We start from the raw sequence: 22741 nt of genomic DNA, 5'->3' as shown, positions 1-22741 counted from the left end.
CCCTTGGTGCACCATCGCAAATTTAATGAGATAGAAGAGGTCCGAAATTCGGATTGAGATTCCAATTTTCCTGCACTGATATGGGCACCAGGTGGTGCTTGAGCTCCTGCTCCTTTATATTGAGGTTCAACATTGACCACATTGAAACACAAGAGGTGGTAGTCTACAGATCATCCTGCCGATATTTGGGAATTTGAAGGATAAGGGTCTCGGCATTTTTCTTTATTCACGAGTCGATTATAAAGTCTCTCCCTTTCTTGCTTCATTGTTCCCCACTCACTGCCTTGCTCTCATAAAATAAACTTAAAATCCTCTACTACCCACCCCGCACCTCCTGATTGGGTGAGCGACCGGTGGCGGAGCCAGTAAAGCAGGATATGCCTGTGTTTGTATTAGAAAAGCTTATGTGATTAAGAGATGGCGTAAAAAGTGAAGTTAACTTGTTTTAAAGTGCAACTGATGAATTAGCTGTTATCAAAACATTAGTTCATCAATCAAGCGTGTCTGTTTGCGATTGAGCGAGAGCATGAAAAGCACGCTAAAGTGGAAGTGATGAGCTCTTATCATAACATTAGTTTGTCAATCTGGCTGTAAAACAGGAGTGCCCACACATTTCAATTTGCGAGCTCCGTTGAAATTCCGTTGCACTTTTTGATTTAAGTTAATTGAAGTCTTGTTAGTTGTATTGACATTATTTTTTTATTGTAAAAAGTTTCAGGGAGCTATTTTAGTTTTTATGTATCATATTTCCTGCCCTGTTAGTTTTTGATTTAAGTGACAGATTCGGCATGTTCGTTGTGTTAAAATTCTGATACATTTATTGTAAAATGTTTCAGAAAGGTCTATTTGAGTGAAGAACAAATATATATTTTTTTTCCTTTTTGCAATATTGAGAACTCGTTGCGCCAATTTTTAAGCTTTTACAGCAAATGAATATCGGCTCCAAATATCGGTTATCGGCCTCCCCTCTATACTAAGAATCGGCATCGGCCCTGAAAAACCCACATCGGTCGGTCCCCACCTCTATCCTCTCTCACAAAAATGAACTTTGGAAACGTTTTCGGGATGATTATTACACCATTAAACAAGTGTGCATATTAAAATTGTTTATTTCACTTTTATGAGGGAATCTAAAAATGGAAAACATTATAGGAATGTTTGCAAATACTCAAGGTAAAATTTAAGTGGGACAAATATATGTATATATATATATATATATATATATATATATATATATATATCAGTGGTACCTGTACTTATGAATGTCTCTTCATACGTAAGTTAGTAGACCGGGAAAATATTTCCTTGACTTACACAGGTGTTTCAGGATGCGGAGTAAAAAATACAGTATGCGCTGTTGTTAACCGCTCCCAGTTCCCCAAACATAAACAAACTGGTTATTGCTTTAAATCTGCCTGGCAACCCAGTGTGCATGCATGCTATCAGCATGCTCTTCGTGTCACTGTCATAATTCAGAGACGAGAAGGAGGAATGGTTCAGGCGAGGTAGCTGGGAGGAGGACGCAGCCTTCATTCAATCAGGCCTAGTTAAAGACATTTTAGGAATATTCCACCAAGTTCTGGAATTTGTGGAAATGAATCACCCGGAAAATTTTGACAAGTCAGGCTACCGCTCCGTCTGCCTCGCACATTTCCGATAGATTGTCAAAAGTCGACAAAAGCTAACGTCATTGGATCAGTTTTTCAAGAAACGCCAGGCAAAAAGGAAAATGAATATTTTTATTATCCTTTATTCTTTGTTTTTTACATTATGTGCCTCTCGTTTTATGTTTATTGTGAGGTAATCTAATTTTAAGATGTGATTCATGCTCTGATGCTCTCTTATGATTTATGAAAATGTATACTGTACTTTTGTGGGGCTTGGATTGGCACATTAACATACAAAATGCGTATCTACTTACAAAGTTATCATGTTACGAAGCTACTCCCAGAACACATTAAATTTGTAAGTAGAGGTAAAATTTGAGAAAACATACTCTTTCCAAGTACATTTTCTTTATCTGTTGCAAATTCTGACTCATTTGAAGTATTATACTATATAATTATTTTCATATATATTTATTTATAACACATATAAAAGGTGAAAATATATGGGGAAAACATTTTCACTGAAGGCCCAGGTGTGAAATGCACAGCCCGCCACTGAAAGTGACCGTTCTTTAACTTACTGTAAAAGACTGAGGGCGGGTCATGGAAGAAGGGGTAGGCGGTGAAAAAGAGCAGATAGGTGCTGTAGCACCATGACATTGTGTAGAAGACCAGCTTCCACGCGCTTTCCGGCATCTTGGCCGCATCTTTGGGCAGCAGCCTGAACCGCTGGGCCAGAGGCTGCACACACAAAACACAAAACTTTCAGTCCTTCCTTCGTGCTGCTGCACATCATTTGTCACCGGAGAAAAAACGCAGGAATGCTTGTGATGTTGATTGCGTCGGAATGTTGTTGACATGATTAGAGATATAATCCACAACCCTCTTTACTTACTTACTTCCTTACAAAAACAGGAAGGCAAACCAGGGGTACTCATACTTTATCGGCATGCGAGCTACTTTCAAAATGACCTAGTCAAAATCCTTTCCTTCGCGTATCTCAGATTCAAGAGCAGTCTTGTATTTGAAAGAAACGCCTTGATATGTGGAATTGAGTGCTCACGAATCAAATATGTTTAATCAAAAGACAAAAATGTGTAATACAAGGGCTGCAACAACAAATCGATGAAATCGATTATTAAAAGCGTTGGCAACTAATTACCTCATCGATTCGTCATTTAGCGTAATTCATGAGCTATGAAGCAAGTTAAACAAAGCAAATAAGTGCTTTGGATCTTGTTGTGAAGTTGTAAGGTTGTAGTACCACTTTAGTCCGGCAGAGGGCGACCGTGTTTATTTTTTTTTTAATTGAACATTGCATCGTTACAAACAAAATTGGTATGAAACAGAAGGGAACAGAAAGTGCTGCAGAAATACAGAGAAATAAATTTTCATATTTAAGTTATTAAAGTATATAAAAACTGTTCATTTCATTTCATAAAGAGGAAAATAATGATGACCTGTTTATCACAACACAAGGGGGCAGTCTTTTAAGCATACAGTATTGTATATTATTTGCACATCGGGAATGATGATCATATTCAAATATTTTAACCCAAAAAACAAATTTATGGACAACAATTTTTAAAGTGGGTATACATTTTTGATAATTTTGTTGCAGATAAAAAAAATCCTACACATACAATTTTAATAAGTTTAAATGTTGCATGATCTTTGGATATGTTATGATTACTAATGTGAATCACCTGTGCCCGCTCCTTTGGCGCCAACTGCCTCGGACTCTGATTGGCTCCCTGTCCCTATTTAATCCCACTCCTTTCTGTCACCTGTTGTCAGTCTGTCTGCGAACCTCAGTTTACACTAGGCAAGCCTTTTTTTGACTCTGACTCCAACCTGTTTTTTTTTTTGCTACTGTCTGTCCCCCGGCTTCGACTCGTTTTTGATCTTGCCTATGTCTACTCTCCCGTCCCGGCTTTCGACTTTTTTCGTCCCTGACCACATCTACTCCCCAGTCCTGGCTTACGACTCTCTTCCGACCCGACCACATTTTCTCTCCTGTCCCGGCTACTGACCTGTTTGTCCGTTCCCGACACCGCCATCGCTCGCCACGGAAGTCTCACTTCCGCATTCAGAGCGACCTGCTTCCCGCGCCCAGCGATCACCGGATGGTGGGGGCAACCCTTTCCTTTCTTCCAATAAAACTGAGAGAAACGTTACGCAAGTGGATCCTGTCTCCGTTCTAGTCCTGACAGGATAAGGTGTATCATTTTCAGGTGTATAGCATACGTTTTTATGTATTTTTTGTTTACTGTTATTTTATTTGTCAAACACTTGGAGTTTTTATTGTTTTATGTGCACAACAGAATATTCTATTTTCTTCTATCTTTCTAAAACTTCAATATTTGAACATCGGAGGAAATTTAAAATGTGTTTCTAAAAAAAAAAAACAGATTCATCGATTAATCCCAAAAAATAATCGACCGATTAATCGATCTCACAAATAATTGTTTGTTGCAACCCTAAAATTGTAATAAGTGTCCACTCCGTGACTCAATTTAAGTCATGTTTTTTCGCGTTCCCAATGTTTGTGTCCGACGAAAGAAATAACTACTGCTGTAGCGCAGATCGATTCATCGGAAAAGATGAAATACCCTGTACTCAATCCAGTCGGGAGTGTAGTGGTCAGCACATTGGCCTAACACACGAAAGGTCCCCGGTTCGAGGCTGGGTGGTGACATGTGTTGGCCTGGAGAGGGATGGGCGCCACCAGGCTGTTATGTGCCCAAGACGCACCACAGGAAGTGGTGCCCCTACGACCCGTGTAGTTAAGGGAATACAGTATTCCAACGCATACTGAAATGGTCAATTAAATAACATTATTTTTCCTGTATTGATTTTCTTATCGATTTGTAGGGTCGTCTGGTAGAGCCCATTTTCGTACATTTACATAAATGTAAATGGAAATATTACATTTTATTCAAACTCTTCATCAATAAATACTTATTGCCAGTCAAAACAAAGCATTTATTTAAAAGAAAAAATCATTTCATTTTACTCTAATCCAGAATTATAAGTGGCAAAGAGTGTTGAAAGGGACATTGTGTATTATTTAGCACCTCCTAGTGGTGAAAATATATTGATTTCAAAATACATACATCAGTCTCTGTAAGTAAAGATGACAGGCAAATGTATCTGTCTTTTGTGCTTGACATTTCAAAATGTACTCTCGACCAGTGCTTGTCAATAGGTGGGTGAGAACCCAAAAAGGGTTCGCGGACCCATTTTCAGCGGGTGGCAGGCATTTGCCTTGGCAAAATAATGCTTAAAAGAACAAAAAAACAGAGGGTCAATTACACTCCTTGAAGGTAGGGTGCGGCGTTTGAAAACGCAAGGCTGCAATCATGATCATAAGCAGGCAGATGCCGGCAGAGTATTTGCTTGCAAGTACATGGCATTTCTTAGTCGTGCTCGAATTAACTCTTCTTTTTTCATCATTTTGGGGGTTTGTTCCACCCCAAACACGCTTGATAAAAATGAGATAAAAGCAGATGGGTGCAATGGAAAACTAAGCATAAGTGTTGGGCATTGTTAAAACATACTTAATCAAGAAAATATTTAATTTTCAACTTTTTAAGGACACCTGAAACCACACACTCCACCTTTAACATAAGATGGGCATAATACCCTCTTTGACCTTTACTTCCTTTTCAGTCATTTAGTGCCGTCCCAAATGTATTTGAGAGGGACCACATTTAATTTTATTTTGATTTTGCTGGTTTTATTCCCTTTTGTTGTGCATAGTAATGTTAGTGAGAAGGAGAATAAACAGTGACAACGACTGAGTCAAAGTAGGAAATGATAGCGAAATACCAAGATGGTGTCTGCCATAGCCAGGTTGCTGGAAAGTAAAGTAAATGGTTTAAAACATTTGTATGTAATTGTATTTTGTTTTTTTTCTTTCAACCAGTATATTAATATTTATTATCTACATCCTTAAATAATTTCTCATTGTTTAGGTACATGTTTTAGTCATATTTTAGGTAATTATTTTAGTACGTGGCTATTTTAAAGCATTTTTAGGGGGTGACTTGTATGCGATGTAGGGTTATGTGCTAGTATATACAGTACTTGAAGTAGTTTTGGTTTTGCTGGTCGTTTTGTTTTTTGAAAATTGAGACTATATTATAATATATATGCTTTAAACAGCACCATCCTTTTATTTCATAAATTTAAGAAGTATTTCTTGATTTGGGTCACGACTAAGGTGAGACAGTGGCTCCTATTTGAAATCCATTGCTCTAGACCAGGGGTCGGGAACCTATGGCTCGCGAGCCATATATGGCTCTTTCTATGAGTATCTGTGGCTCAGAGACCAATTTGATTGCATGCAAAATTTCTCCATCTTGTTCAATACCGAAATTGTATAACCTATTCAGTTACACGTAAAGCCAAACCAAAGCTAATTCTAAAGGCAACACTTCGCAGTATATATAGGGCATGTTTTTCACTACAATTTACAGTCAAGGTGTCACACAAAAAAAGGGGGAAAAAACTCGTTTTGGCTGTACAACGCTAAAGAATCCTTTATTTAAAAGTTCACTATATAATCTGTGTTCAGTGTTCAGATACTTTATGATGAATCCACAGAACTGTAAATACGCCAAAACACCGGAAGAGAACTTAGTCATTTGATTGGGTGAGTGGGAGGGATGGGTGGAGCTATGCAAGTACAAGCATTGCCTCCCATCTCTCGCCAAAGGTAAGCACATAAGGCTCCCTATTCTCAGAATGTTGTGACGTTTTTATAAAATAAATGCTTGCATCTGGTTTTGAAACCAATATGTATGAAAAAAAGGATCAAAAGGAGTTTAACCGATCTTGAGTAATTGCAAGAAAGAGACAAGTTTAAAGTGGTCTGTTTGTTGAATTTGGGACAGGGGCTCTGGCATTATTCTCTTTTCATAATTTTTATCAAACCATCAAAAATAAATGTGCTGAAGACTAAGCTTTTGTCTGGGGCGCCGGTTTAGCAATTTAGTAAATTTGTCTCATAATATATGGTGTGGCTCTTTCCCAAAATAAAATTAATATTTTTTGCTTTTATGGCTCTTTGAGTCAAAAAGGTTCCCGACCCCAAAAACCTAAACAAATTAGATGTACTTTGTCGTTCTTGTACACAAGTATACAGAACAAATGTCAATACATCCGACCCGCCCAGTTTCCGTCAATATATAATACCAGTGTCTGAAATAATGTCTGCCCGGACGCCCAGGGCGTGCATCTTTTACGTCGGGTGTACAACTTACAAAACGTCTCCTCCCAGGTGGGCAACAACTTTTTCAAGGGAAAAAAAAAAAAAAAAAATCAGATCAAACATTTACTTTATTCCGATTTCGAAATCTTCATTCGGTTTGGTAATTTTGGTTCAATTGGCAATTTGCATACTCGGCAGCCAATCAGAAGCCTGCATTGAATACCTTCGTGCTTCCGGACTTTCCCGAGCGTTATAAGGTCATGCATTTTCATATCATTTTCCATAGTAGACGCACAGAGAACACAGGAAAAAGGGAGAAGTGCTGAGGAATCAAGCCAAAACTCCAGAAGATTCAAAAGAAGCTAACAAAATTGATGACGCTACTAAACTTAAACATAAATTAAAAGCATCGTGGAAAGAGGAGTTCACCTGGCTTGTAGCAGACGACACAACGCAAACATTGCATGAATGAAGATGAGTAAATACAGGTACATACTGATGGCAGATGGAAAACGGCGATGTCATATACATGCAATGAATGTTATGAGTAAATTTATAATAAACTGAATTTTAAAGTGTTGTTCTGTTATATATTCTGATGATCAATCCTTAAGACTTTGCAACAATGGTTTTTTTTTGCGATGAGTCGTCTTATTATGTTTCAAGTTGGGAAAAATGGGGCAGGCAACTTTTCAGAGTTGTCTGCCCTGGTGTCCGGTCACAGGTTTCAGACACTGATAATACGTATGAAGTAAAATAAATATGTAGTAAAATTCTCTGGAAAAAAATATTGTGAGGATAAGATCATATACAAATACCTGGATGTGCAGTAATGGGTAAATAATCATAGTTATGAGTACTGTACAGGAGTGCAAGAGGAGCAGCTGGCCAGATGTGCAAAATGGGCAGTCAAGTAACAATAGAATTTCAAAAGGAAAGAAATGATTTTAAATTAAAACGATTTAACATCAGATGTATGAAAGCAGCCGGGTAGGCTTGCACCATGTGGTATTGATACCGGTGATAGAGAGCAAAAGACAGGAAGTGGAGAAGAGGCCCGCCAGATAGAAAATAACCGCTTTCCTCAAGCAAACGTCGCAACGTGACGAGAAAGACAAGGGGGAGTTGGCTAAAGAATTTGCGATGGAGTGCAAACGAAGCAAAAAAGACGCCTTGGCTAAGCTAGCCAGTCCGTGTGAGTCACTTGTTAGCAAAAACGGGCAACAGGACATGATCTGATAAGGTTGTGATTACGGTAGCATTTCACGCGGGAAGCCTGCCAACAACAGTGGGGACCGGGAGTCCTCCCGGGGTCGCCATCAAAAGATTGCTTTTTAATTCATATCATTTGAAATGTTCTATTATTGATCTATTATGTTTTTATTTTGATTGCATTTCTATATTGATTTGTTTTATTTTTATATTGTTTTAAGTTTGTTTATGTTCACTTTCATTTTGTTATATATGTTTATTGAATGTTTATTCTATTTTTTATTTATATTTTATTTTGAACTTGTAGTTTGTTTTTAGAATTTGTTTTATTTTATTTTTATTGCATTTGGATTTTGTTTATTTTATGTTATTCTATTTTTGTATGTTTATTTTATCTTCATGTACACTTTACTTTGTTTATTTTAATATTATTTGCAATATAGTTTAATGTGTTTTTTATTTGTATTTTTTCATCTTTTTAATTTGTATTTTGTTTATTGTACTTATGTTTTTCTTTGATTTTGTTTTTTTAAGATTTATAATGTTTATTTGTATTTTGTTCTAATGTTTATGATTTTGTTTGTATTATTTTTTTTGTTATTTGTATTTTTATTGTATTTTACTTTACTTTTTATTGTGTTATACTTTTTATTTTTAAGGGGGGTTTGTTATATTTTCATTCTTTTTGATTTTGTTATTTTTGTTTTTTTGTTGAGTTGTTTTTTATTCTGATTTATGAAATGTGTACATTATGTTTATTTTAATATAATTTTATTTTCATATTAATTTATATGTTTAATTTTTCTTATTTTATTCATTGTTTCATCTTTAAAATATCCCTTTTTTTGTTTAATAAATAAATATAAGGTCATTTGTTAAGCCCTAATGACAATATGCTCTTACAATTATAGAAATTACAATATACATTTACAATACGATCCTTCAAAACTTGTTATAAATAGATACACAAAAAATATGAATTTTTTTTTTCTTATTGTTGGAATATCAGTTGTAATATCTATATAGCCAGTTTGGCCAAAGTCCTATTTTGTAGCACCATTTATGATCACGGATGAAGGACACTGAGATAATTCACAAAAACCTGAGTCCAATGGCCTTGACCTCTACTTTTAGACTTTCCCCCAATAAGCTCAACAATTAAGAAAGAAAACACAACATTTAACTAAATTTGTCACTATAAAATCACAAGACAAGCTAGCTTAATAAAGCATAGTTGTTTTGGCAAACTGACAGCTTAAAAGTGAATTAAGCTCTTTTTTTTCACTGATGCATTTAGAAAAAAAGACGACTAATAAACAAAAACATGTAAATCCTAAAAGTGCCCTTCATATTTCTCTAGCATCTTGCCATTGTGCTGTGCTCTTGGCACTGGTTTTCGTTTGCATCGGACAATGCAGTGCCATCTAATGGTCAAATTTAACACACTGGGGCTTTTTAAAATAAGCACTTCTAAATCTGTGACGATTTGAAACAAGTTTTCTTTGAAAAAATATTGGCGGCAACTACAACGGTACCTCTACTTACAAATGTTTCTACATACAAAAGTTTCAGGTTACAAAGTACCTGAAAAGGAAAGTATCTGCCTCTTTCAGGATACGAAGTCAAAAATACAGCCCTGCTATACGCCGCTCCCAGAGTTCTACCTGGTAACCGGTGCGTATGCGTGAATCCCAGAATGCGCTTCGTGTCCCCTTGCCGCTTTGTAAACAGTCTACGGTATGGTACCGCTAAGAAAGGCTAGTAGACAAAGATAGAAGAAGAGGAAGAGACTTTGCCTGGCCATCAAAACGAAACAAGAAATAATAGAAAGGTATGAAAACACACACTGTAGTGCAGGAGGAGTTCAGAGGCGACAGGGAGGACGCAGCCATCATTTTGAGGGCCTGTATCAATTATATTTTGGCAAAATTCCACAAAGTAATGGACTTTGTAGAAAGAAATCACCCAAGTTGGGCTTATGAAGACGTCTGCCTCGCGCATTTCTGAAGGACTGTCAAAAGTCAGTATAAACAGACATCATTGGATCCGTTTTTCCAGAAACCAGAGGCAGTAAACACTGCTGTGCACCAGTGAACAAAGAGGCCAGTTCAAAGGTTATTATTTTCTTTGCCTCTCGTTTTATGTTTATTGTGCGGTAATCTCATTTTAATATGTATCTGTTTTATGTTCTGATGCTCTTTTATGATTTATTAAATGTAGAGGTACCAATGTACCTTGAACTGTAAAATGTGGTTACTTTTTTGAGAAAGATCTGAGGCCTGATGACAAGTTTTCCCCTGGGCTCTCACGCTTCTTCCTCATTTTTATCTCCGTCATTTCCTTGGGTCACCCGCCGACACGCATCTGCTCTAATTACGGGTTCCTCTGTTTTTCCCAGTTCTCCAGGAAGTCCGTGAATGGACTTTGTCAGCCGGCTTGTGTAAGCGGATGAGTCGGCCCAGTGAGTCAGGACGCTGGCGGTTCTGCTCGGAGCTCTTTACCCTCATCCCTTTGGAATCTGGATTTCTTTTTCACCTCCAACTGATATTACGATTTGATCAGCGAGAGTCAGTGAGAGTAACTTGTGTCGTGAGACTGAAACTGCGCAATAAGCTTAAGTCTAATCCCAAAATCTTAAAGTAAGGGAGCTGAGTTTGAGGTGTCTTTAAAAAGTTTAAAATGAAATATTTCTCTATTAGGCATATTAAAGACCAAATCTTAGTACTGTTTTGTCACATATACGCCACTGCCCATTATTTCTCAAGAACGGGATGACGTTTTACATCGGGAAAAAACAGCGACCAGGTGATGAAGGTGCTGTATCCGAGTCAGATCAGGAGGCTTCTCCTGCAACTGGTATCCATGGTAAGCAGTATTATCTGTGACATGTCGGGGATCAAACCCCTACCCAAAGAAAAGGGGCTGGAGAGAGATGGGCGACGCCAAACTGTACTTGCCCAAGACACACAACGGAAGTGGTGACCCTACGACCCAGGGGGTCAAGGGATTCATTAACCGTGAAGTATGTGTAAACAATACCCGTGTGAGTTCAAAGAGCCTTTATATATTTTTTTTCCCACCGCACCTATCTGCTTTTATCTTTTACCCTCGGTGTTCCGGCCAAGGAGTGCATTATGCTGGAGGAAATTAGATGGGGAGGAGAGTAATTTCATGCGCGTGTTGGCGGTTTTCTTTTATTCTACAATGAAAATGACGAAAGTAAGGAAAGGACTGTTTCAAGAAAAGTCTAAGAAGGGGATCGGCGGATAAAATTCTACCAATGCCAACACACAAGGTTTATTGTTCTATATTCTTTATCAATTATCCGTTATCGGTCAAATCATAATACGCTACAAAGCCAGGGGGCCGAGACACTTGCTCTCAGCCAAGAGGCCGAGTCAAGGTCCTAGCCACAGAGCCATGCAGCGATCAGTGCGACTGCACCGTTCCCGGAGGTACTGCAATACCGGGCTGATGCGTGGAGTGGACAGAGCAAGCTCTTATTCCATCTCCGAATTGCAAAAATCAAACTTACAGCATTGATGTAGCCTGACCGACACATGCCGGACAGAGCAAGCTTGAGGAAACTACACGTTCTGAGCCTAATAAAACCTGTTTTGGAATCCCTTTAACCATGCTGCCAATAAAGGCTATAGAGATCAATTTTAGTCGGGCTTCAAGAGATGGGAATAATCCATTTTAGCTAGGCTGCCATAGACAGTTGTAGACGCCAAAGATCTATTTAACTATGCTGCCATCAAAGGGTATAGACGTCTAAGATCGAGCTCATTCAGGCTGCCATAGACCTGTATGGACATGAACAGACCATTTTAGCTAGGCTGCCATCAATGGTTATAAAGTCAAGTCAGACTATTAATACACAGTCCCCTGATTTACAACCCACATGTGGGCAAGGAAAAACTCAAAACCTTAGCATATGAGGAAAATGAAGAAACCTTGAGATGGGCCCGCACATGAGGTAATCCCCTTCCAGGATGACCATGGGGCAATAGATGTTGCAATAACAATTAATACAAAGATATTGTCAACATGAAATATAAGTCGTTCACAAGCTATAGAAAAGTGTGTTTTCAGCCTAGATTTAAACAGTTCCACTGAGGTTGCAGATCGAATCTCAGAGGGCAGAGCATTCCACAACATCGGGGCCCGAATGAAGAAAGCCCTCAAACCTACGTATTTCTTCTTGGCTCTTGGGATCACTAGTAGACCAGTATTTTCTGAGCAAAGACTCCGAGCAGGAAAATAGGGGGAAATTAAAGAGATCGGTGAAGAAATAGCACTAGTATGAGGCTAAGTTCAGTCATTATGTCCTCCTCTGCTGTTTCCAAAATCACTTTTGCGGTGCCGCTGAAGTAGCTTCCTTAGCTTAACATTAAAGCCCGACCGACATTCCTGTTTTTGTTTACGATCCCAACGCTGCTTCATGAGTGGGTTCGCCACCCACGTGATCCCATGACCCTTTGAATTTATTTGGGGATATCAGAGGTGGCATAAGAATTGCCAAAATCGCTGTAATTCAGACTCAGTCCAAAATGTATGAGTTCCTGGCGACTCCAGGCATTATTGCCCAATCATGTGTCCAAAATAAAAAGAAAAATAGACAAAAACAGTAATAAATAGAAAAGTAGCAGAAGAGCCTTTACCCACTGCACCCATGCATGCCCCCATGACATTGAAGGACCCCAAGACCCCCATAGAGGTCAAAGATCCATTTTAGCTGGGCTGCCAAAGCCTGCTAAAGACGTCAGAGATCAATTCTTGCTGGTCTGGGTCTATCTTGACTTTGAGTTTACATTGAATTTAGTGTCAGTTGGGCGATCCTTAGAGGAAGCATCAGGGAAAGAGCATTCAAGAAAATGGATGCCAGTATAACGACGAGAGAAAGGGAGGTTGGCGCCGGTTGGCCCTGAGTAGGCCCATCATCATAATGACAGGTCAGCTCTATTAACCTTTCCTTCGCGTTTCTCTTCATGTTGCAAACCCAAGGCAACTTCTTTTTACAATCAAGTAAACTGGGAAGAGGTGCAGTGGAACTTCGGGATATAGCGTGCCATAAGATGTTTTCACTCTATCTTGATAACAGGTTTTTTTCAGTTCCCCCACCGTACAACATCAACAACAAATCATTTTGCATGCCCAAAAACATCTTATACTTTCCCGGATTCTTGTGTATGGAGAATTACGTTTTACGAGATGCCTGTCTACCATTGGTCGACATATAAAATGCTGAGCTCTTATTGGTTTGCACATCATGAGAATGTCAATATGCGGTTGGCATAATTCAGAAACTTCGTAAGAACGTTGCATGGGTCCCAAGACTTGCAGTGATGGAAAAACAAGAAGCAAAACATGTTAACCATGGAAGCAAAGCCTGAGATTATCAAGAAATACAAAGAAGGCACATGAATTGTTAGCCTTGCATGATCGTAGCAAATCAACGACCAGGACCATCTTTAAAAATAAGAATTAAAGCAATGAAACCTTCTAAAGGTCTCACAATCCTCTGCATCCACCTGTAACCCCACTGCTTCAGCTCAAGTTACGTCACAGTGCAGGTAAATAACATGTAATTTTTCCTTTACATGTACGTTTGATTGGATTGTTATTTCATTGAATGTACTTTAAAGGAGAAAGAGCCTTTGAACCTTTAATCTTTTCAACAAAATTTATGAAAGCCACAAATGATGCAATGTGTACTGTACGATGTGATACTTAAAATTTCAGAACAAAATAGTTTTCCCCCAGTAGTTAAGGATCTCATATCATTATTGTCACATGCCGCTGCCTGTCAATACTGGATGACGCTTTACACACTGAAAGACAACGGCGACCAGGTGATGAAAGTGCAGTATCTGAGTCAGGTCAGGTTTCTCCTGATATTGGTAACCATGGAAACCAGTTCAATCTTTTCCATGTAAGGGAGCAAACACCTACCCCAAAAAACAGCCTACAGGGAGATGGGCGCGGCCAGGATGACTTGCCCTAGACACACCACTAAAAGTGAAGCCCTGATGACCAAGGTGAGTAAGGAATCCGTGAACATATATTACTTACTGTACAGTAATTTGTTTTTATATGTTTTTATCTGGTGAAGTGGAGGTTCGTAAGACATCAGCAAATTACCATAAATATATTTACCCCGCCTTATGGAAATTTCACTTTGCAGTCCCCACCTCAGAACAGATTAAAGTTGTATCCTGGGGTCTGCTGTCTGTATACAGGGTTCATACATCTTCTCATGGTCAAATTCAAGCACTTTTTAAACGCTTTTCAGGCCAATTTTCCCATTTTTCCAGTACCTTCAAAAGAAGGAATCCAGCGCTGATCAAAAAATGTTTTTTGGGAGGGGTTGACTTTGTTGACTAAAATAAAGTTGCTATCTTCCTGTTAGCACATACTTTGTGCTATTTTGAGCTGTTCCTGTCAATGATCTATAATATTTTTGTGTCAATGGGCTGCTATAAACTGACATGAATGAATTCTGCCATTCAAAATGCACACGCAGCTTAGCTATGTCACACTTGTTTACAAAAACAGAAAGGGTTCTATATGTGTTGGGTCGTAATGGAGTTCAATACAAGCGAGCTCTGTTGAGGGCACAGAGCTGGACAGCCTGACAACACTAACTGAGAGACGGGCACTGAAAAAGCTCCGGTCAATCATGGACAATTCATCAAATCGACTACACAGCATCATCTCCAAACGGAAGAGCAGTCTTGTTCCAGAGACAGACTGAGAAGATCATTTCTTCCTCATGCCATGAGGCTCTTTAACTCCACCCAAGGGAGTAAAAGCCCACATTAAACCACACCCCCATTTTGCATATTACCCTATTTTTATTACAGTGTGTATTTTATGTAGCACTATTTAAATACTCTATATCAACACGTTACATTGGGTATTTATGTATTATATTCCTTTTACTTTATTATTGTTTTATTTTCAACACAAGGATACTGCTGGAAGTGTGAATTTCCCTACGGGGATGAATAAAGTATCTATCTATCTATCTATCTATCTATCTATCTATCTATCTATCTATCTATCTATCTATCTATCTATCTATCTATCTATCTATCTATCTATCTATCTATCTATCTACAGAGACCAAAAAAGAGAAATGTACGGTATGAATGATAAGCAGAAGAATGAGTCAAATTCTGACTCATTTTGATTGTATTGATGGCTCTGAAGCAGAGTGCATTCAATCTTCCGATCTTATATTTTGCTTTTTGTCTTACTTGCGTATTTAAATTTATATTTTTTTTGCGGGTTTTTCAGAAGATATGTTTAGTTATATTTTTTTGCATTTTATCATTCATTTATAGCCCTGAAGAGTTAATACTTTCATTTTATATTATATTGTTTTGCATTTTCAGGGATTTTGTGTTGTTGGACTTTAAATCTGTTCAGTGTGTAAAAACCTAAAATTATTCAGTATTTTACAAAGAATTTTTTGGTAGATCTGTCCATGGATCCCGTGCAAAACATATTAAATAACTAATTACTAAATAATCTAGTGCATTATGTTTTATTATAATTGATAATATATCAAAAAACAAAAAACCTAAGGAGCCTTTTGGCAGCCAAAAGACCTTTTGGGATTTTTCTGACCTTGACAACACATTAAAATTCAAACATTACCAATGATTTCAAGCACCCATACGAATCCTTTGTATAAAACTCTCCGATGCAAAATCAATAGTGCAACAAAAACACGAACCAGGTCATTTCAGTTCAATCATTCGCCTCTTGTAGCGCTCATCTGAGAAAACAAGGAAGGCCCAGCTGCAGTTTTTTTAATAGGCTACATGAAAGACAATTGAATGACTTCACCTTGAAGAAAAATGCGAGGGGAATAACCCGAGAGGAAACAAATGTTCACAGCTAGCATGTGCTTTCATTTAAATTCACAGCCTAAATCGAGGAAACCTATACTGACCTAAAAAAAAAGACTGCGAGGACGATTTCCATTCCGTCACTTGAAAGTAATAAGAAAGTCTGAATAGAGCGGGCCTGGGATCGAATGTGCTGCCTCAATGCCAGGAAAAGGCTAATGTCTCAAAGCGCTAGCATAATACTTCTTTTTGATAATACATGTCATGATAAATAGTGGAAAATGATTAGGACAGCATTTGGGATTGAGAAAAAGTCATTTTTATATGGCTCAAATACGAGTGATTTACTGTAAAATTCGCAATATGAGGCGCAACATGATTATAAGCCGCATCTAGTACAAAAAAAAAAACAAAAAAAAAAAACAAAAAAAAAAAACAAAAACATTTTGTACATACATAAGCCGCACCTGACTATAAACCGCATGTGACCGCATCGAAACATGAGATATTTACAAAGAAGACAATACGCAGAAAGATTTTTAATAAACGAATACGTGTCTGTACGATGTCACCAGTCGCTGAAATACTTCATGCCACATATCATAACTCTTGGGATTCAAGATATGATTTCAAAATATATGCATCAGAGAAAAGTTTGAAACAAGATACCCGAAAACTATAAAGCCAAACCTAACTCACCATTACGTCCCCTGGCCGTCCTTAACTTATTTGAATGTCCGCGAAAATGACTTGTTACATCAAAGACAATCCATAGAATCCAACCGTGTAAAATATTTACTCCAAAACACACGATAATGACGACAGATTAAAAAAATCCGCCTAAAAGCATTACTGCATCATTGGGCATTCCTTGTCGCATTCCATCGTTTCGCCGCATTGTTTCCGTTTACAAATAGACTCGTGAAATGATTTCCGATATGGTATTTAGTCCTCCCTTTTTAATGGACACCCGAGGGTCTGCTGATGCACAAAGCGCGAAGTTACATTAATTTTGCGTCTTCTTCGACACATATATTCAACCCGTCTCACTTTTACCTTTACTGCTCGGGCGCATACATTAGCCACATCATGGCATAAGCCGCAGGGTTAAATGTTTGGGAAAGAAGTCGAGGTTTGTAGTCCAAATTTCACAGTACAACCTTTGGTAAAAGTTATTTGTGGGCAGCTGCTTCGATTGACCAGGAGTCAGCTGCATTCCCTCCCTCAATGGCAAACGGTGACATGTGACGTCTTATCTTATATATGCTAGCAGGCAAAATAAGAACAAAAAAATAGCATAACTTCTTTAAATGAATATATATAATAGAAAGTATAAAATAGATACAATAGCCTTTATATTAATCTATTGTAAATTTTATGTGTAAGCCTAGCCTAAACACAAATAACCATACATTGGTTATTGTAATATTTTAATATTATATTTTTTAATACCAACTCTTTTAAATCATTTGTTACTTATATTATTTCTATTTATATATGATTATTTATATAATATTTGGATTCTATATTTCTGTAATATTTTCTAGTATCATTACTTATTATTTTTATTATTGAATATATTTAGAATTCATGTGTGTGTGAAGCACATTCTAAAGCGCTTTGGGAGGTCTTCATTGACTTGAAAAGCGCTATATAAATGCATGCAAATTACCATATAATAGTATTTATTATTTATAATTTTGTAGTTTTTTTCCTATTAAATTGTTAAGAATTTTATTATAGGGTTATTATTTATGTATCATTTTCCATTGTAATAATTTCTATTTGTATTGATTTATTTTACTATTATTCAATGTATTTTTTATTTATATATTGTTTTTAGAATGTAATGTAATTCTTCTTATTATTATATAACATTTTCTATTATTCTTAGTAATTTTTTGATTGTGATTTTATTTCTCAATATGTTTTATTGTCATATTTTCTTGTATTGTTTTTTTATTTTATTTTATTATTGTCATTTGTATTTAAAAAAATCATAGTAATATTTACTTCAATAGTTCTTGTTGAAAAATTTGGATGTCCCTTTTAATTTAACCAGGGAAAAAATGATTCCAAATAATGATTTCATCAACACGTAAGGCACAGCGGCGCGGAGGTCTGGGGTTCAATTTCAAATACCAGCATCTCCGTGCGTAGTTTGCATGTGCTCTCTGTGGGTTTCCTCCCACATTCCCCAAAACATGCATGTCAGGTTAAATGGCCGGTCCGAATTGTCCCTAGGTGTGAGTGAGTGAGTCTGTCTCTGTGTGCCCTACGATTGGCTGGCAAGCAGTTCGAAATGTCCCCTGCCCACTGCCTGAAGATAGCTGGGATGGGCTCCAGCAGTCCCGCGGCCCTACTGGGGATAAGAGGTGCAGGTAATGGATGGATGGAATTCATCAACTCAGCTAAGTTTGAATTTGCAGGTCCTGTTCGAACCCGTTAATTTTTCTGAACATGTAGGGGGAAAAAAGTGTTTAAGAAACTTGCGTCTTGAACTCATTTCCTCTCAAGTTCTCAAATCCGATGCCATGCCACAAATATGCCAAGTTACATCATCGGAATTTCACAATCCATGGCGTGCATTGAATCAGGAGGAAAACCTTCAACGGCTATAACCCCCACATCAGAAAACGCAAATACTGTGAGCCCATGCTTCTTTGCGCTTCGTACTTTGCGGCCTAAGTGCCTGGCGGATCCATTATCCCCGACCACATGTTGCTGCGAGGACTGGTAGAGCGCTTTTTTGTCAGGCCTGGGAGCTTCTTTTATGACGTTTTGTCGACCAAAAAGTAAACTGCACTTGAGCATCCGCGATCCATTATCCCTAATCGTATATTGCTACAAGTGGGGGCCGGCAGAGCGCATTTTTGTCAGAAGTAGCAGCTCTTATTATCCCAGACCATTTATTGCTGCGAGGGGAGGCCGTCATGGCGTATTTGTGTCAGCTTGGCGGCTCTTTTCTACCGTTCAGTCCACTAAAAAGAGAACTGTATTTGAGCAGTTGCAATACATTATCCTTAATAGCAAGTTTGCTGTGAACGCAGGCCAGCAGAACACATTGTTTCGGGACTGGCGAGTTTCTTGCCTTTCTGTGACCAAAAAGTGGATCGCACTTAAGCGTCTGCGATCAGTTATCCCCACTCATGTTGCTGCAAGCTCGGACTGGCAGAAGGCACTTTTGTCGGAAGGCGTGCCACTCTTGCCTGGCTAAGATGAGAACAGCACTGGTTTAGCTGCAAACCATTATCCCCAGTCAACTATTGCTGAAAGCAGAGGATGGCAGAGCACATATTTCCCAGGCCTGTCTGTTCTTTCTTGCCTGGCGGCTGTTTTGCCGTTGCTATATGTCTTTATTAAATAAACTGCACTCGTGGAGACGTGGTCCATTATCCCAAATCCAATATACTTGTGAGCGAGGAGCAGCTCTAATTTGCCGCTTTGTCCAACAAAAAATTAGTTGCACTGGAGCGACCATGATCCATTATCCCAAATTGCATATTGCTGTGAGCTTGAACTGGCATAGCATGCTTTTGTCGGGCCTGGCAGGTCTTTCTTTGCCGTTATTACCACCTAACTCAAACTGCACTTGTGTGGCCATGTTTTATTATCCCCATATTGCTGCGAGGGGGGACCAGCAGAACACACTTTGATTAGACCTGGTGTTTCTTTCTTTGCCATTACTTTTGCCTTATTCAAAGTATTCATGTGGCCGTGATCCATCATCCCTAATCCGATATTGCTGTGAATGAAAACCAGCCAAAAACACATTTCTTGGGCCTGGTGTTTTTTTCTTTGCCTTTTTTTTCACCTTAATTGAACTGCACGCGTGTAACTGCGATTCATTATCTCTAATCCCATTTTGCTGTGATTCGGGGAGGCACTTTTGTTGAGAGAACAAATGAGAACAGCAATGGTTTGGCTGTGATCCATTATCCCTGGTTTACTATTGCATATAGTCAGGGCCGACAGGGCATTTTTTTAATTTTCAGTTTGGGCTGCTAAAGTGTGCCATTGTGGTCCGCCTAAAATAATCAGCACCGTTTTGGCTACGATCTGTTATCCCCATTTAGTTATTGCTGAGAGTGGAGACTGAGAGAGCAAAATTGTGGCAGCTTTTTTTTGTTTGTTTGTTAGTTTGCCGAAAAAGGAACAGTACCGTGTGGATGCGATCCCCTATCCCCGGTCTAATATTGTTGCGAGCATATTGCAGGGTTCTGGTCCACATTAACAGCGATAAACGAGGAATTACAGTTCCAACTGTACATTCGTTTGCTTCATGCTAACGTTCGTTTATTTGAATGAAGTGACTTTATTCTGGTCTCATTTCGGAACGTCTGGGTTTCGCGGACATATGGCCGTCATTCATAATGCAGTGGCCCTGCCACAGATAGCTGGGGGGGGTGCTCAGTTTGTCCCCTGGACGGACAATGGGGTCCTTCAAGAGCTTGCCACCCGGAACAAAGAAGCTTTTTTAAGGACTTACTTAAAAGTGGGTCAATCGGACTCTACAGTGTACATTATTTAAAAAAAAAAAACAAAGAGAGAAAACGGCAACTTGGCATTGGTTGATTTTTTTAAGATCTTTTGTTTTTATTGGATTCTATATTTTATTTATTTTTATTTTAGAAATGATAACGGATCAGAAACACTGAGCTCCGATAAGAATATCTATATATTTCATGATATAAATGTACTTCTTATCTGCTTTTATGGTTAAGGATAACAACTATCTATATTATGTATAAAGGAGTTCTTTTTTTGTTCTACAAGCCTAAAAAAAGGAGTAATTTTGTTTAAACCAACAAACAAAAACAAAAAAAAAACTTCTGCCTTGGAGCCAACATAAAAATAAACCAATCTATTATTAAAATCATTATTTAAATTTGTTTTATTTTTGGATTTTTCATTTCAAAGAACAAAAAAGAACTCCTTAATTTAAATGTCAGAAAACCATAAAAAATGGACCAACCATCATTCATTTAGAAATTTTGGTTTGTCGTTTTGAACAACTCCTACTTTTTATGACACATTTTCAGTGTAAAACAAAAAGATCTAATTTTCTATTTTCTACTTTTTTTTCATTTATGGATAAATGACTAAAGTAGTGGAATTGTCCACCTTTGACCTAAATTGGGTTCAGCACCGTTCAAAATAGGGTTTTCTAAGCCTTTAAAATATAGAGGGCGATTCAGACTTTCTTTTAACCATTTTCTTGTATCTTTTTAAACAAAATGACCTATTTTGGGCGTGGGATTGTTTTGAATCAAATGACCCAGATTTTGAGAGATTACTCAAGTCAAGGATGGGTCCACTCTTGATTCAAATTGGGTTGATTTTCATCAATCTATTGTTAGAGCCTTTTGAACATATTTATTTAGTCTTGAAAAAAATGCATACAAAATATGTACTTAAATACATATTTATATATTTATTAAGGTAGGTTATTTCGAAATCTTCTTTACAGCTGTTCGAGAATTATTGGCTTTGCACATCAGTGTCATTGTTTCGATTTCAATGGCACCTCTTCAAAAGAACACCTCTAAACTCAAGAATTTTGGTATGCAAGTTTTTTTTAAACACAAAGCTATCTCGCTATATAAAGGAAAATCCAGTACACGACCTGTCCCAGAGGCTACAGCTCGAGAACGCTCAATACCCGATTCAGCTCGGCCTGTTTGCATATGCAAACTACAACAGATAATAAAAAAAGATGTTTTGTGTGTACATACACTCAAAGATACAGTAACTAATTTTAAGTGTACAGTAAGTGCTTAGCTCCGCCAATGCTCTCCTTATTAATTATTTCGAATCCTCCTCATTAAGCGATGATAAACACAAGACGGCACTTGTTTCTCACAACAAGACAAACTATGTTGAACGCAGCGACAATATTAGCAATCTACGATGACGTTGACGTCTGGTATCAGTGACCGAAACTGTATTAGAGGCGAAATGGGAAGGACAATATCGAAAATTTCACAATATTTTACGAAAACTGTACCCTACCAAACACATTCATTGCCAGCCCTGGTATAATGGATCTTTGATGGCAACAGTCGTCAATGGAAGAGAATACGTTAAGGGTCATTGACGTGTCTAGTTGTCAATGGCAGTGAAGAGACTAAACGTAATTTACGTCGATAGTCCTCAATGGCAGAGTGAAGAGTTTTAATGTTATTAATGTCTAAAGTCATCAGTGGCAGTGAAGAGGTTTAAAGTTATTAATTTCTATTTATAGTCATCAATGGCAGTGAAGAATGGTCATTGACGTCTATAGTCGTCAATGGAAGTGAATAAGTTAAGGGTCATTGACCTGTATAGTCATCAGTGGCAGTGAAGAAGTTTAAAGTTATTAATTTCTATTAACGTCGATAGTCGTCAATGGCAGTGAAGAGGCTGAATGTCATTTACGTCTTTAGTAATCAATGGCACAGTGAAGAGGTTCAACGTCATTCATGTCTATAGTCGTCAATGGCAGTGAAGAGGGGTCATTGACGTCTATAGTCATCAATGGCAGTAAAGAAGTTAGGTATACATTTTGTTATTTCACAATATTTTTCAAACGTTTTACCTTACTATAGATATTCATTGCCAGCCCTGGTAAAAGGGATCTTTGACGTCTACAATCGTCAATGGTAGTGAAAAGGTAAGGGTAATTGACGTGTATAGTCATCAATCGCAGGGAAGAGGTTAAATGTCATTTACGTCTGTAATTGTCAATGGCAGAGTAGAGGTTTAATGTCATTAAGGTCTATAGTTGTCAACGGCAGTAAAGAAGAGTCATTGACGTCTATAGTTGTCAATGGCAGTGAAGAATTTAAGTATACATTTTGTTATTTCAC

The 22741-nt window shown here is 37.9% G+C and overlaps 1 protein-coding gene and 1 pseudogene across 1 annotated transcript in view; both read right to left on the bottom strand.

Annotated features, from left to right (window-relative positions):
• Positions 1-22741, bottom strand: part of cers1 (ceramide synthase 1) — a 48791-nt gene that overhangs the window by 12604 nt on the left and 13446 nt on the right. Inside the window, exon 2 of the mRNA XM_088349225.1 lies at positions 2189-2348. Within this exon, the coding sequence (XP_088205351.1) occupies positions 2189-2348 (160 nt within the window). The remainder of the gene's footprint in view (positions 1-2188; positions 2349-22741) is intronic.
• On the bottom strand, positions 11468-11611 carry LOC148354804 (U2 spliceosomal RNA; annotated as a pseudogene).

This window comes from Urocampus carinirostris, chromosome 12 (genome assembly GCF_059441175.1).
Source record: "Urocampus carinirostris isolate Australia breed hairy pipefish chromosome 12, RoL_Ucar_1.0, whole genome shotgun sequence".
Classification (NCBI taxonomy): Eukaryota; Metazoa; Chordata; class Actinopteri; order Syngnathiformes; family Syngnathidae; genus Urocampus; species Urocampus carinirostris.
Note: the sequence above shows the minus strand (reverse complement) of the source record. Positions and strands in the feature narration are given on the sequence as shown.